General features: G+C 41.1%; 1 protein-coding gene across 9 annotated transcripts in view; it reads right to left on the reverse strand.

The window, feature by feature from the left end:
• The window catches only part of wdfy3 (WD repeat and FYVE domain containing 3), a 92,796-nt gene that overhangs the window by 24,171 nt on the left and 53,220 nt on the right, over window positions 1–15,405 (reverse strand). For 5 of the 9 annotated variants that reach the window (XM_079343069.1, XM_079343064.1, XM_079343065.1 and 2 more), the window contains 12 exons: window positions 11,675–11,775; window positions 8,039–8,257; window positions 7,468–7,652; window positions 5,149–5,380; window positions 4,884–5,044; window positions 3,021–3,132; window positions 2,444–2,634; window positions 1,731–1,883; window positions 1,321–1,394; window positions 1,000–1,161; window positions 807–901; window positions 575–695 (listed from right to left, as the gene is read on the reverse strand). In XM_079343069.1, coding sequence (XP_079199195.1) covers window positions 575–695; window positions 807–901; window positions 1,000–1,161; window positions 1,321–1,394; window positions 1,731–1,883; window positions 2,444–2,634; window positions 3,021–3,132; window positions 4,884–5,044; window positions 5,149–5,380; window positions 7,468–7,652; window positions 8,039–8,257; window positions 11,675–11,775 — 1,806 coding nt within the window. The remainder of the gene's footprint in view (window positions 1–574; window positions 696–806; window positions 902–999; window positions 1,162–1,320; window positions 1,395–1,730; window positions 1,884–2,443; window positions 2,635–3,020; window positions 3,133–4,883; window positions 5,045–5,148; window positions 5,381–7,467; window positions 7,653–8,038; window positions 8,258–11,674; window positions 11,776–15,405) is intronic. The other 4 variants (XM_079343068.1, XM_079343066.1, XM_079343067.1 and 1 more) reach the window with 1 other exon arrangement.

Below are 15,405 nucleotides of genomic sequence, written 5' to 3' on the forward strand. Positions count from 1 at the left end.
GGTCAAAAGCATATTTCAAAAGATATTTAATCACTCAAACATTTTCTCAGCTATTCAAACATTCAGCAATTTCACATTAGACTTGATTTTCTTTAAATTTCTAACATTTTGCAAGAAAACTAATGGATGTTTCTTTTTTTTCTTTTCGTGAGCTTAAAGGGATACATCACGCCTTTGTATAAAGCTTTATCTTATTAGAGAACTGGCAGTATTTTTGAGTGGTCGTGTCATTTTCTCCTAAGATGGGAGACTACGGATGACACACAAATCGGATGCCGCCAGGAATTTCTAAGATGCCAATTCTTTCTGGAATGTGTGAAGGGACTTATGTGTTGTAGCAAATGTCTGTAGCGTCAGTGGGAGTGGCCTGTGGTGATGTGCATTCTGGGATTTGTTGTCTTTCATCCACATAAGCCAAAAAGACACATTCTGTCTTTTCTCAGTCAAGAAGGCACCAACTTTTAAAATTTCATTTCTACGACATACATGACCCAATATCGATGCATGTTTCGACGGGTGAAGTATCCCTTTAAGGTTTCAAGGCTATGTAAAGATGGACCAGCCCTCGTCTTACTGGGCATTGACGGAGCATTTCTCTTTGTTGGTGAAGAGCAGTCTGCGCAGGTTGTCCAGCAGCCGGTTTCTCAACAGAATAAGGTTTGCTGACAGGAGACCTCCAAAATCATCATCATTACCTGGAGACACCACAAAAGTTACACAATGAGGGGGATTTAAAAAATGACCCTATCAACTAGTGCTTAACCATACTGAACATTCAGCATAGTTTCATCTACATGTATTGTTACCTCCATCGATCTTCTCCTCGTTATTTATTTCCATGACAACAAACTTCTCACACACGGCAAAAGTGGGAAGAGTTGACGAGATGAACTGGCCAAACCTGTGAGGTGAAAAAAACAAAAAAGGGTTTCCTTACGTCTGTCTGTGTTGAGATACACAACCTGAAAGAACCTTGAGGACGTGTGAGCAGGTGTTTACCGAAGCAGGTCGTATGGGTTGGGGAAGCCCTGCAGAAGGAGACTGAGCACGTTGCTGATAGCAGCCACAGTTGGCTGAGATAGCGAGGTGTCTCTAAGGGTCAGGAGCAGCCTGGGGATCAGTTGAAACTCCCTCAGCAGTTTGGCATTTTTAGCTGCCTCACTGTTTGATACGGACACAAACACATACAGTTAGAGATCCTAAATAAGAGCATGGAAAAGTCACTTAAATTTACAAAAGCATGTTCAGTACGGTTTTATTGAATTCATCTTTGTTTCTATTGAAGAAACTTTTCAAGGAGAGTAAGGTTTGGATTCTTGCCTGGATTCGGTCAGCAGTTCGATGAAATGCTCAAACAGAGACAGATGGAGCTCATAGGGAGCGTGGAGCCACACCTGAGGAGAAGAAGCAGACCGAGACCTCTGTGTCACGAGATGTGTATTTGGCAGGCAGAGTTCACATCTTGGCACAGAGCAGCCAAGTTTTCTAACATGTTCCAAAAAAAAAAAAACGTGAGAGAAAATGTTGTTCTTATGCCACCACAGTACATCCCAAAATAAAACTGCGACTCTCTCTGTTCATCAAGTAAAACAGGATGCTGGTCAGCTGCCAAAGTAGCAGACTTGAGTTATTTGAGCTGCTGTGCTGCAATAACACTCCAGAATATCACTACCTAATTTCACATAATTTTTCCTGGGACCTTGGTTTATCTGCATCCTTCATACTCTCACCTCAAAGTCACAGAGCAGGTCCTGGAAGGCGGTGGAGTTTGGAATGATGGAGGTCTCGTGTCCGCTGTCGACCGTTCCAACCAGAGAGAAGGTGAGGTGGAGGATGTGGCTGTTGAGCAGCGAGCGCTTCTTCTTCAGCAGCATGGCCAGCAGCTGAGAGGGACAGATGACCATGAGAGTGCATTTGTTGTTTAATCACAGTAGAAAGTCAGATACTAAAGCTACACTAAACTAAACTAAACCTATTTGTTCTGTGTTAATAATGCAGCATGATAAGGGCCATCATGTTGAACCCCCCAGTTTGAGCCAAGTCCCTTATGGTTTTATTTATTCACTAAGTGCTCCATTACAAATTAAACTGCAGTCATGGGGAACTACATTACTCATAAAAACTTCAATGATGAGATACAAAAAAAAAATAAGAACATGTTACATTACAGACAAAGATGAGTTCCTGGAAACACAAATAGATCTTAAGCGGTTTGAAAATTTCAAAAATGTGTAACGGCTGAATTACAAATTACTTTGACTTAATTTGAATTAGTCAGAGTGAAAGTGAAAAGCTAAACTTTACAATATTACTTTAAGCTGTTAATCTATAGAAATACACCAGACTACGTAAACATTAACTGTGTTTCCATGTTGTGTTTAGCTACAACGAGAGTCCAAAGAATCCCCCAATGTTCAACGAAAGCTGCAGGACCGTTTCTAACCTGGTATCCTTTGATGCGCTCCATCTCTTTACTGGCCAGTGGGTTGCTCTTTACGACACACACCAAAGCTTTGACGGCTGCATACAGCCCCTCCACATCCGACGCCATCGCAACCAGGCCCAAGATGGCCGCCGCACCACCCGTGTACTGCAGGTTTGTGGCGACAGGCTTAGCCACGAAGGCACGGACTCCTTGAGGGAGAAGTAAGAAAGTTTGGTTTACATGAAGCTGCAGGATTAAGACGAACATTTCCAGATAGACTCGTGAACTTCTCTTGAGGTAAGTGCTGTACAAATAATCCAACAGGAAATATTCACTGAAAGGGAAAATAGCTCTTTCCTATTGGGACATGTTGCGAGATGTAACTACTTAATGGATTAAACAAGTAGAGGAGTAAACAAAGATATGTTTTCTTGTACTGAATGAAGTCCTCGATGCGTTGGCAGCTCATGGAAATTGAAGGACTCTTAATCAGACAGAGGACTGAATAAAACCGATCGAAAAAGCAAAAACAAGAATGCAGAATTTAACTGGATTTCTTGATGATTTTACAGGTAATTTAAGAGACTTTGTTTACCTAAATATCCGATGACTCCAGCTCCCACGGTTCGAGCTGGCCCGTTGAGATGGCCGGCTGCGTTGTGAATCAGCTTGACCGGTGTGGCGTTTTCATGAGACGACACAGCGAGCTGAAGAGAGGGAAAATGTTCAGTTACCAAACCCTAAACAAACAAACTATGTCTGTTTATTGTTTTCTTGATTTGTGGAGGGTTTTAATGCTGCTTGTTGCTGACATGGTTGTTTGTTTCATCAGAGCTCAGTTTCGGAAGCGACACTCCTGTACTGAGGTCTGGACTTTCTGACATGTGAGACCAAATGAGCGAGTCAGGAAGAAAAGAACGGCTCCATGACCTGCTGCCTCTATAAAACTCAAATATAACTGTCCTAATGGAGCTGAATTTATGGCATTCATTTCAACATGTGTGACACTTTTAGAAAGAGAACAAAGCTTTAAACATACTGTAACAGATTTTCAGAGTCCATTTCCTACTTTAAAAAAGAGACGATGTTACAGACCACATTCTTAATGAACACTTACACTCGTATACTGTTTGCTGCTGGGATTATATACTGCCTCGCTTTCTATTCTTTATTTAACACACATGTTTTTGTATTGACATTGTATGTATCCCTTGTTATTAATTGAATATTGTTCATTTTGTCCCAATGTGTCATACAGGGAGGGATGAAGGGACGAGGACAGACTGGAGAGGTATATGTATGTACAGCCTCATGATTAGTTATTTCACCTCCATTACATCAACATTTGATAAAAAAACAACAACAACAAAAACAACTGAGAATGCTGCTTCAGCACTTTATTTTCCTGTGAGTCAGGGAGAGCAGAGCAGGCTGGGAAATAAGCTGGCAATAAGGGGGGAGAGATACGGGTGGAAGCTCATTGATACAGTGGAAATATTGGACAGTGGGTTAGCGCCTTTGAATGTGTGCATCCATGCAGAAGTGAACAGACTAATATCTAGTATTAAAGAGTGAGTTTGAAGCTTTTCATTGCTCACATTTATAACTAGAGAAAGAGAAAAGAAACAGTGAACAGACTTTTTACTGCTTTTAGTTATTTATTATTTACGAAGTAAATTTTTCTTCTGCTGCAAACGTTTCATCTTTTCCAAAAACCTGAGTGCACCGTGGCTGAGAGGGAGGAGAGGTTTCTTCAGACACACAATGATGTAATGAGAGTCAGTAAACTGCTCACTGTCCTCAGGCAGACTCCAGCCTTCTCCACACCAGACTTACTAAATATCAACTAAGTACTAAAAACAAGCTCTAATGGTTCTGTAGCGTGAATGAGCCTGCACTCATCTTTCTAATGTAATCAAGAGAATATGCATAAAACTCACACTAAATAAAAACTTTCTAGCCGACTGAACCCACGTTTCATGAGCCAGCTAACTATGTTCTTGTCGTGCGTAGAACACTTGCTGTGAGACTTGCTCCATTTCACAGATTATTCTGCTATCCCGGCTCAAACTGAACCTGTCAGGAATTCTTCACAGATTACAAAATAAAATGGCAAAACACTGAATAATCTGAACAATGAAAAGCTCTTAATCATGCAGTCATGCCATTTCATCACACGGTTTCTTTGCCATCCTGAAGGTGTTTAGCTTCTGACGCAGAATGTCCTTTTTGTATTGTAGGAAAACAACAACTCTTTAGAGGGGCTCGGGATTTATAACACAAAATGTGGCACAATAATCGTTTTATCTGGATGATCTTATTTTCAAAACCGTGTTAGCCAAATAAAATAAAATAAAATAAATCATATTTCATCTCATTCTCAGACAGAGTTAGATAAGGACTTCATTATAATATCCCTGCGTGGTGATCTTAATTTTGTTGCAGTGCGTTGTCTGACCTGTTTGGCGATGGCTTTGCTGTCCAGTTTGTTGTAGACTTTTCTGATCTTGGCCACAGTGAGAGTAGAGACGGACAACGCATACAGACTGAAGGACACCTTCTCCTCTGGTACCAACGCCACTGGAGTGGCAGGTGCTCCCTCTGTCTTTGAGTCTTTACCTGAGACAGACACATTACAGGAATATTATGAGAGGGAAGGAGGGATGAGGCAGCGAAAGAAAGAAGGAATAAAACATTGGAGTGCGAGCGAGACGAGCACTCACAGGGCAGGTAGACGGCCTGGAAGCTGCCCACGTAGATGGGTCCCAGCTCGTAGATGGTGGCAACGCTGGTGGCGGGCAGGACCTCCTCCAGGAAATGGCTGGGTCCCAGACGCCACACCAGGCTGGAGAGCTGACGCTGGGCTGGTGGCGTCCCGATGAACCCATAGACGGTGCTCACCACGGGAGGGTTGGTGGAGCTGGAGCCGCCCGGTGCACTGTGGATGTAATGAAGCTGGAGGAGAGGACAGACAGGGACTTCTATGAGGATGCATCACATTCAGAAATAAAAACAAAGACTAAGCAGAAGCTTCCCGTAAAGAACAGTGTGTTGACCCTCAATAGTGAACCTTATAATTATCAAACAATATTAACTCTCATATCGTTGCATCAGTGTCAACTATGAAACCATGCATTTAATAAGTTGACAAAAATGCATCCATCCTTTGTTATGAAAACAAACAGGTCATTCAGACCATAACACACGATAGGACTATGGATATGTGGCCCACGATAACAACAGTATGATGATGCAGCATTTCCCAGATAATTGATCTCCTGAAAGACCATCATGTAATGACACATCACAATATCTGACGGACTGAAACAAAAACAGACCCCACAAAGAGAGAGTGCAGGAGTATAATTCACTGCAATCAGTTATCAGTGGGTTATCCCGCTGCCAGCTTCATTTTCTTTTACCTAACTTCTCTTCATGCTACCTTCATAAGTGCCACCGCGAGGAGGAGTCTTAGTAGAGATGTTATATTGCTCAGGGAAATCTGTTTGGAGTGGGGTTTTTTGGTGATTGTCATCAGTGATTTGATAATTGCTTCATGAACTTGATGGAAGCCACCACTGATCTGTTTGTGAAAGGGAAGCTACTTTTCCATGTTGCCATTAAATCTTTAGAGAAGCGTGAACCTATACGAGAAAACACAATCACAGGGGAAGAAATATAAAACACACACACACACAGACACATGAGATACACATGACCAGCTTGTTGTTTCCTGTTTGACAACCTCAACAGGAAATGAAGCCGTTGCAGAGAGGAAGCTGAGACTTGTGGTCTGAAGAATGGTGTCCCCACTCGGCTTTGTAATCTCAGGAGGAATCTAAAGTCACCAAAACCACAGGCCACACACTCGTCTGCTGACTGTCAGGCTGCAACGCAAGCCTGATTTAGAAATGTACAACTAATTCTGTCTTGATCAAAACCATGAGCAGGGTTCCTCATATTTGAGCCAGCCGTCTGATGTTTGTGTCGGCTAATGAAAAAGATTACCATATACATTTCACAAGAAAAAGTCCATCCATTCACTGCCTCAGAATGACTTCATTACTCACTTCCTCAGTCTCTTTTTCGTTGTCGCTGTCAGAGTCAACTTTACGTGCAGCAGCTCTATTAGCTTCTTTGACAGCCAGCTCGATCGCCTTTAACTTGAAAGCTACATCATATGTATTTCTCCGTGTGTTTTCCATGAAGAGGGTGCGTGCATGAATCGCAAAATGACTGATATTAAGATCCGATGTGACGAAGTCAAATGTTGTTGCGGCACAAGCTCATTGTCCCGCAAGAAAAGTCCATAAATAAGCCGCATCGTTGTAAAAGCTGCAGTGTTCAAACCGTGACCAAAAAGTAGCGGCTTATAGTCCGGAATTTACGGTACTTATTAGTGATTTGTACATCAGCATTGTGCCACTAAGTTAAAATGTCAGTATTTCAAATCTGTTGGAACTACCTTACAGTATATAATGAGGAATCATCCAAATCTTTCCATTAACTACGCTGATACATTGAAATTCTTTTGATTGTGTAGTTTTGATCAGACAAGTTGCTTTCTTTTCAGAAATGATTGTATACATTGGAAACATTTTTTACTTTTTTTCCAGCATATAGTAAGATTTGCCTTTTGTCTCCTTTTTTATTTGGCTTCACCAGAAAGAGAATGTTACAGTCCAGTTGCTTTTAGCAACCGAGGCGTGCGATGTAGATCTAATGTCACAACGTGTCATGTGTATCTAGGTATAGTTTGTGATTATTGTGTCATTCTTTAAAAGGAAGAACAGGATTTATTCTTTAGGAATGAAGCAAACAAGAAACATTCCAATCACAGTTATGTGATTGCACACGATGTCTACAAAACATGAAGGCCGGTTCATTCTGGTCTTTTTAAAACAACTTTTTTCTTCTTTAAGAACGATAATGAAAAGTCGACACCCTCCCACACCCAGTGTGCTTCAACATAGAAAAGTGCAGAAAAAGACGTTTTTCCCAGTATTGAGTGAATGTGTGACATGATACCGTCAAAACTTTACCTTGACAGTGTTGACGAGCTGTCCGTCGAGGTACAGCGTGGCCATGCTGTTCTTCAGCATGCCTTTGCTCATGACCAGCACCAGGTGGTGCCACTGGCCCTCAGCGATCAGCTCGCCGCAGCGGAAGCGAGCGCAGCAGGGCAGGATCTCATAGAAGGAGGCTTCTTCGCTCGACTCGTCCGCTGCTTTAAGGGGAGAGAGAGAGGGGAGGGAGGGGACACACACATCGATGAGTCAGCAGGTTTGGATGGAGGTAAAAAATAAAACACATTTCCCTCACTTTGTACCCTCTCTCTTTCATGATCTGACCTTTACTTTAACCCCAAACCATCGACAGTAAACAGTTCCTTCTCTTAAATACATTCTAAAGTCATAGAGTCCTTGGTCTATAATACACATTGTTTAACTATCACCAGTGTGTAACAACAGAAGGTTTACAGTGACTAAATTAACTTGTCCAGTTTTCTTTTTATTTGCTCCATTTGGTGTTACAACAAAGACCCCCTGATAGTATGTTTGATAAAGATTGTTAGGGTTAGGGTTAGGGTTGAGTTGTGACCGCAGGACTCACAATAGGTCTGCAGCAGCTCCTCCTTGGTGGACACGGTGAGCGAGCGGTCTTTGGCAGACAAAACGACTGACAGGCAGACGTAGTGCTGCTCTGAGGACGTGGCTCTCCGGACGATGGTCAGCAGTCTCACTGGGTGGGCATGAGGAGCTGAGCTGAAACGCTCCACGCAGAACCAGGTGGAGTAGCTGAGTCCGGACGGAGGAGGAAACAAGCGCTCCCCTGGAGGTGAGACATCATAACATGTTATTTCAAAAGGTCTGACGACTACACGTAAATGTAATCGAGTTATCCAGAACAACAGAAACTGCCAGCTAGAGACCCTAACCACCCGTATAGCAAGAACATTTATGATTCTTGTAGTCTTTGACATAAAGAGTTTTTTTGTTTTTTTTTCCACTGACAGACTCTAAATATGTATCAAATGTCTGAAAATGTTAAGAAATGGAACTCTTTGAGCTGAGATGCTTCATTTTTTTGACAAAAAGGTTTTCGATGGAGGCCTCGGACTCCTTTGACAAAACACTTCCTTCACTTCAAGGAAAACAGGAGTCGTTGTTCTACCTCCCCCTCCAGTAAACCAATAAACCAAGAAGAAGCAATCTACTGGACTTTTCCAAAACATTCCATGTTTATTGGTCATTTTTTCGACCACAAAATATATTTAAAAAACAGAGCAGTAGATGACAAAGTCCAGAACCAATTTAAGGAAAATACATAAAAACATCCATATCTATTAATGTCTAGACATTGCTGATTTATGTTCATGATCACAGGATTGTTTGGGAGGATTTAGCATTTTGCATGTGTAGTCTGTTTCTTGTTTTTGTGTTTCATCTTTGTACATTGCCAAGGTCAAGGTGGGGGTTCAGTGGGTCTGCGAGAGAAAAACTGAGGGGAAATGAGATGATATTACACTTTGCCCTGTGATTGTACAAAAACAAACAGGGATTAAACTATTAATCATCGATTCAGAAGACTGGAAATACATGTAAATACTGCATATCTGAAACAGTAAAAATCAGACACACGTATTCTTTGTCTTCACAAATTTAACTTCTAAGAGAAGTGTTATTCTACACTCAGTAAGAGCTATCTCTCTCTCTCTCTCTCTCTCTCATTTTCATTTACTTAGTGAGTGTCAAAGATATTTTCATTTCTGGGCAGACTGGATGTTTACTCTCTCGTCTTGTTGCTGCAGGCAACAACATCACAGTTAATATGGAGCTGGAATTGTCAGTCTGATAATGCCAAAGCAGAAATATTGAGCGTAATGTGAATTTTATTCAGGCATTTCAGGTGCATTGTATTTTGTTTGTGACTGTCAATCTATCCTTCTCTCTTAATGTTATCTATGATGGTTGTTTGAGGTGAAATACACCAGTGAGCCCGCGGGTCATCTTATCTCGCCTGTACAAATGAATTTTCTCCAGTCATTCATCATTTTTCTGGCTTATCTAAAATATTTGTAATCAAGTCATGTCACAATTTTGTGGCCAGTAAATCAAAAACAACTATAGCAGGCTAAATGATGTGGTGAGTTTTCTTGTCAGACAGAACTACAATAAAATAAAGGTGTACAAAAACAAACAAACTGGGAGGTAAGCCTTCAGGGTAGAGTTCAGCTGGTCTGTTCCTGTTGAATCATATTTTGGTCAAATGTATGAAGCCACATGAAAACACGATGTTCCAACAACCCTGAAGGCAGAAATGTGACCGTGAACTAACATCTCATATTATTGCAAACTCACCGTGCCTGAGGACCAGTCTGTCACTCAACACTTTATTAAAACCAAATTATAATTTGGCCAGAATACAATAGTTCACTGTCTGCTAGAACACCCACGTGTGCTCTGAGCCACATGAGCGAGGATTGATTTTAGTATTAGCTCTTTCTGGGGGACAGGCCAAACTACAAGCTAAGTGCCAGCTCAGGGTACCTTTGTAATCTCTTACATGGGGAGTAGACTGAGGACTATTGGGCTTTCAATTACTGAAAATAAAAATGTTCTTCTTTTGCTGCAGAAACAAAAAGGCAGAGAGACTCACTGGGTACCTGAGCAAGATGAAAACATTTTAAAGAAGGAGCTGCTAGAGGGTACAAATGGCTTAGATATGACAGGATAGGAGAGGAGGAAAGGGGAAGGAAGAGGATAAGATGAATGAGGCAAAGAAAAGACAAGATGTTTAATCCCAATTGAGAGAGTGATTGAGGGAAGGAAAGAAACCAGGAAACAGCAAGGAATAGGGGGCTGATGGTTGGGGAAGGAGAAGCAGAGAGGAAAGAAAAATGTGAGTGACAGAAAGAAATGAGGAAGAAAAAAAAGAGGTAAGACTATAAATAGAGTTGGCTGACAAGAGGAAAGCGATAAAGTGGGGGTGAATGAGTGCAGAGGGAGTGGATGAATAGGTAAACAGATGGAGAGAGGAAAGTAATGTACAAGAGTGGACGAAGAGAAAGAGTCGATTAATAGAGGAGATAAGATATAAGAAAGAGGGAAGGATGAAAAAAGATGGGGGAAGGGAGAACAAAGAAAAGGAAAAGGTAGAGGAGTTGAGGAGAAGGGGTCGAAGTAAAAGAAGGATACAGGAATGAAGAAGGTGGAAGAAGCGGATTCAAAATGAAGGGAGGGAAGAGAGGAGATAGAAATGGATCAGGGAGGAGAGGAGAGAGATTAGGGAAAGGCAAAGGAAAGAGGGGGGGAGAGTGAGCGGGGAGAAGAGGAAGAAAAAACAGGAGAAAAGGAGTAGAGGTGTGGATAAGAAGAGGGGAAGAGGAGAATGGAGAAAGAGAGGGTTGGCGTGGAGGGGAGTGGGGAGGCAAGAGGAAAAGGAGAGCAGAGGAGAGGGAAGAGGAGGGAAAGGGAGGAAAGAAAGGGTAAAAGGCAGAAGACGAAGGAGTTAGGAGAAAAGGAAAAGAGGGGAGCAAAGAGGAAAGGAAATGTGAGAATTTAATAGGGAAGAGGAGGAGAGTGAAGGAGGTGGAGAAAGGGAGGAAAACAGAGGGGAGGACAGAGGAGAGGTGAAGAAGAGAAGAAAGGACAAATGAAGACAAGAAGACAAAGAAGGAAGAGGAGGAGAAGAGATGAGAGGAAACAAGGAGAGCAGAGAAGATGGAGACAAGAGTAGAGTGTGGCTAAGCTTCATAAATACTTAATGAAGCTCAGACAAGAAAATCCACCATCACGTCATAGATTCATTTTATTTCTACTCTCAAGTTTTTGGTTTGTTTGGATTTCAGGTGTCGTCAGGTTTTTTCTAGAATAAACAGGATGGAAACATCAGAGAACAATGATGAACTCCATGTGTGAAGCATTAGGGTGTTGCAAATTGTTCTGTATCTATAAAGACATTTAATCACTGGGGACAATTGACCACTAGTTTGACTTCAAATGTGTTTTTATTTCAGAGTATGACATCATTGGTCCCCAATCTGGGCAAAGCCAGTTATCCTGTCATGCTTCTGTGCCTGTTTCCTGCTCGTACACTAACTTATACAGTACTTTATGTAGTAGGTAATACATTTGGCTGTATATTTCTGTGTGAAATTATTTGGATGAGTTGCAGTTCTACTGCTAAATGCTCCAGTACATTTAAGTTCACTCATAAAAATCAATGATTTTTTTTTTTTTTTTTTACCTGTACCGAGCCCGCTCAGCACTGCTCCGTCGCTGACACCTGAGGCGTTGGTGTTATTGGTGGGGGCATTGTGGGGTGCCAGACTGGGCAGAAACAAACACCTGCATGGGACAAGAGATGGACAGAATATTGACTATTAGATGAGGAAACAGCAGTATCAGACAAACAAACTGTTGTCAGCTTACAAATGCATTTACTGTGAAAAAGATTTTCTGCAGGTTTACGGTCCCTCTCCAAACAAAGAGGCTGTTTAAAAAACAAACAAACAACCTTTTAGTTGCAAAAAGCAGCCAAAGAGACAAAGAACCTTTTTTTTAAAAAAAAAGAAGTAAAAATCTCAATTGCTTCAAAACCCAAGGATTAATTATGCATGAGAGCAGGATAGAGGTGGGATGAAAGTGTAGATTGAGGCTGTTTCTTTTTTTAAAGGAATAGACTTGTACTCTTTCTTTTTTTTAACTGAAAGAAACAGGGAGGATATTTTTATTGGTTTTTAAATCTAAAGGGGTTTTAAAGTGTCCAGTAAGCGTTCCTACATGTTCCCTTTATTTTGTTTCATAAATATTTCAGTTTGATGCCTTTAAAACTGGTCTTTCAGTCTGTGAAAGACTCCTGCAGCAGCTGAGGACCAACGGTCACTTGACATATTGACTGTATCAATATGAAAGAAGATCAATTGTTGTTGCAGAACTACATATAATCTATTTCTATGATTTGTATTTGCTCTCTTAATGACACATTTGAAACACTGCATGACCCTTAAAATGACCCAACTTCTTGTCTCTCTCTGTTTTTTTGCCACCTGGACAGGAAGGTCAGGGTTAGTGAGCACACAGCGTCCTTTATCTGGCTTTAATTCAAGGACACTTCTCAAGGGCAGACGCTGTTTAATGGACAATCTGCATAATACACAAACACTAGCCTGCCTCAGAATACATGTACGCTGTCTCCTTTGTTCTCCATTAGTCATCCCTGGGATTAGATTAAAAGAAAAGCATGTCAGGAATTTCACCAGCTCACTATGCTAATTCAGTTCCCAGTAAGGATGAGAAGATAGTTTTTGAAAAAAAATAAATAAATAAAGATAGAAGAATTTTTCTTACATCCACCCACACTGATAGCATCATCCTAGCCCCATGCGAGAAGAAAGGCTGTATGTGTGTGTGTGTGTGTGTGTGTGTGTAGGTGTGTGTGTGTGTGTTAGCATGTTGTGCATGACAGTGTGAGGTTGTGCATGTGTGTGGGATTCCTAATAGCAGCAGCGGCATCAATATTTCATGGTGACAGATGGGAGAGGAAGGAGGGGTTCCTCTGTGGGGTGTGTGCGTGTGTGTGTGTGTGTGTGCGTGTGTATGTGTGAGTGCGTGTGTCTGTGTGTGTGCGTCCTCTGTTTATGCTGAGCAGAAAGTGGGGCAGTGCCTCGCTGCCTGTGTGCTGCTTCGTCTCCGTGTTTTTCAGGAGAAACTCCATGTTCTATTCTGAGCGGGCTGCTGTGTGAATTGAACAGGTTCATATGGGAACATGAAAAAAGATGGAAATTATGGACCAAGGAATATGTTCACTGGGTGGATGAGGAGAGTTTAATTAGTATTGAGCTGAAGACATCAGAAGTTGGTGTTTGGTCACTTTGAATTGAAGAATGAAACCTCATTAAGTCTACATGAACTGATTCAGTCTTTGGAGTTTACAGATTTGTTTTCCACAGGAGGACATCTGTTCAGCATCAGAGTAGATACAAATATGAAAGGTGCCTGTTATGTTCAGCCTAAGTTTTAATTGTCCCCAGGGGGGCAATTCAAAGGCACAACGTAGCAAGAAGAAAGAAAAGAAAAATAGGAACAGCAAGGACAGTTCACAGTGGACTAAAAATATAAAGTGTTTGGACTTACAACAGGAAACTAATGACATGAAGAAGCATCAGAATACCATCTTCTGTAATATCAGACAAACCCTTATGTACCTAAAAATGAAGATGTCCATATGCCCAGATGTCATATATAATAGTTATTCACTCCAGTGATATTATAGCGACCAACATTTGTGGTTGAAGTCTGCACTGAAAAGGATAAAAACATAATTATAGAAATGTATGTTATTAAGTTAATGCTGAGAGATATATCCATTTTATCAGTTTATTGGGTTTGAGGTTTTTTCTTTAACTTCCTTGACTGCTCCCCTTGGGCTCCCATACATCACATCCCCCTCCCCCCTCCAAATATACATCCCACAAAGTGACTGGTTGGCCCCGGGTTCGTCCCACACAAACAGAAAGTGTTCTGCTGAAGTTGATCTGCGTCATCTCTACTGTTGCTCGTTTTTAACCCCCAAAAGAGAAATTTAGATTACATTATTAATCCTTAATGGGACACTCAGTTTGCCTTTGCTGAATCTTATTGACAAAATAAAAGCTAAACTTCAAATCTGAGATTTTTTTTCCAAGTCCAAATAACTTTAAATAAATAAATAAAAATGTACACATTTACTAATTATGTTTAATGAGAATATAGATTTGATAATTACATTAGCTATAATAAACCTAATCATTGAGTGTGAGACTGTCGGCCCAACAGGAAGTAGTTAGGAACAAATTATACTTTTCACAATATTTGGCCATTTGATGGACCAGTCACCACATGTATTGATGATGAAAATAGTCCTTTAACTGCTGCTCTTTGGTGATTATATAATTCAACCAAATCTCACATCCAACTGTGTTTCGAGCACAGTGATGCCTGATGCTGACAGAAATGCTTTTATTAATCAGGTAAACGGAGTGTATTCAGGATAATGAACCGAATCAGCATCCTCTGTTTGGTAGACAACTCTGGCATGTGTGTTCATAGGTGTCACATATGGCCCATCTGATGAAACAAAGCTATAGCTGCCTGTGTTTCCTCAGAATGCTTCTTTGAAGAAAAATGCACACACAATTTTGGAGACAAATTTCTTAAAAAAGATTAATTCAAATGTGTACTTCTACCCATTGATGGCTCCTTCTACAATAGCAGACACAATATAATCTAATTAAACTGCTGCTATGTAGTAATTTAATGCTGGTCAGGTAATCAGAGAAGATAACCCCTGGCATTTTGCTTTTTAACTGACAGGAAATGTCAAAAATGACCTTAAACACATCCTGATGAATATTAATGAAGAATGTAATAAATCATCATTAAGTCTCTAAAAAAAGTTGTTTACTGTGTGTCACTGAGCATGTGTCATTTATCTGTGGGCCAATTGCCAAGGTCACAAGCCACACGTCATGACGACTGACCCCGACACTCTCTGTGCCTCTCACATACAACACAAAGCACACAGAGCCTGGCGGCAACAGCACCCACAATGCACTGCAATGGGTGTGTTTGGCATAAAAGGCAGAAAATCAGCCAATTTGTATGCGTGGCTCCACAACCAGAGGCGAATAACGGCCTCCTGCCGAGACAGAGACAGGTGCTGCTGAGAGGTGAAAGAAGCACACACGACCTGTGTAATTGCATGGAAAAATAACATTCTGCACCCTGAGGTTTGTGTCACGGGTGGAAAAAAAAAAAGAATCCACAAAGAGAAAAATAGAAAAGCGTAGTTTACAAAAGACCAGCATCAACTGTTGCTGCAAGGACATAAAAAAAAGTCCTGATAAAAAGCAGTTAAACAAACAGCTCTCTGCAAATTATTAGATGTTCTGTGAGTGTTGTCATGTGTGCCTTGATTATTTCTTGTTTGAACCATTG

The sequence above is a fragment of the Symphodus melops genome (assembly GCF_947650265.1).
Source record: "Symphodus melops genome assembly, chromosome: 1".
Classification (NCBI taxonomy): Eukaryota; Metazoa; Chordata; class Actinopteri; order Labriformes; family Labridae; genus Symphodus; species Symphodus melops.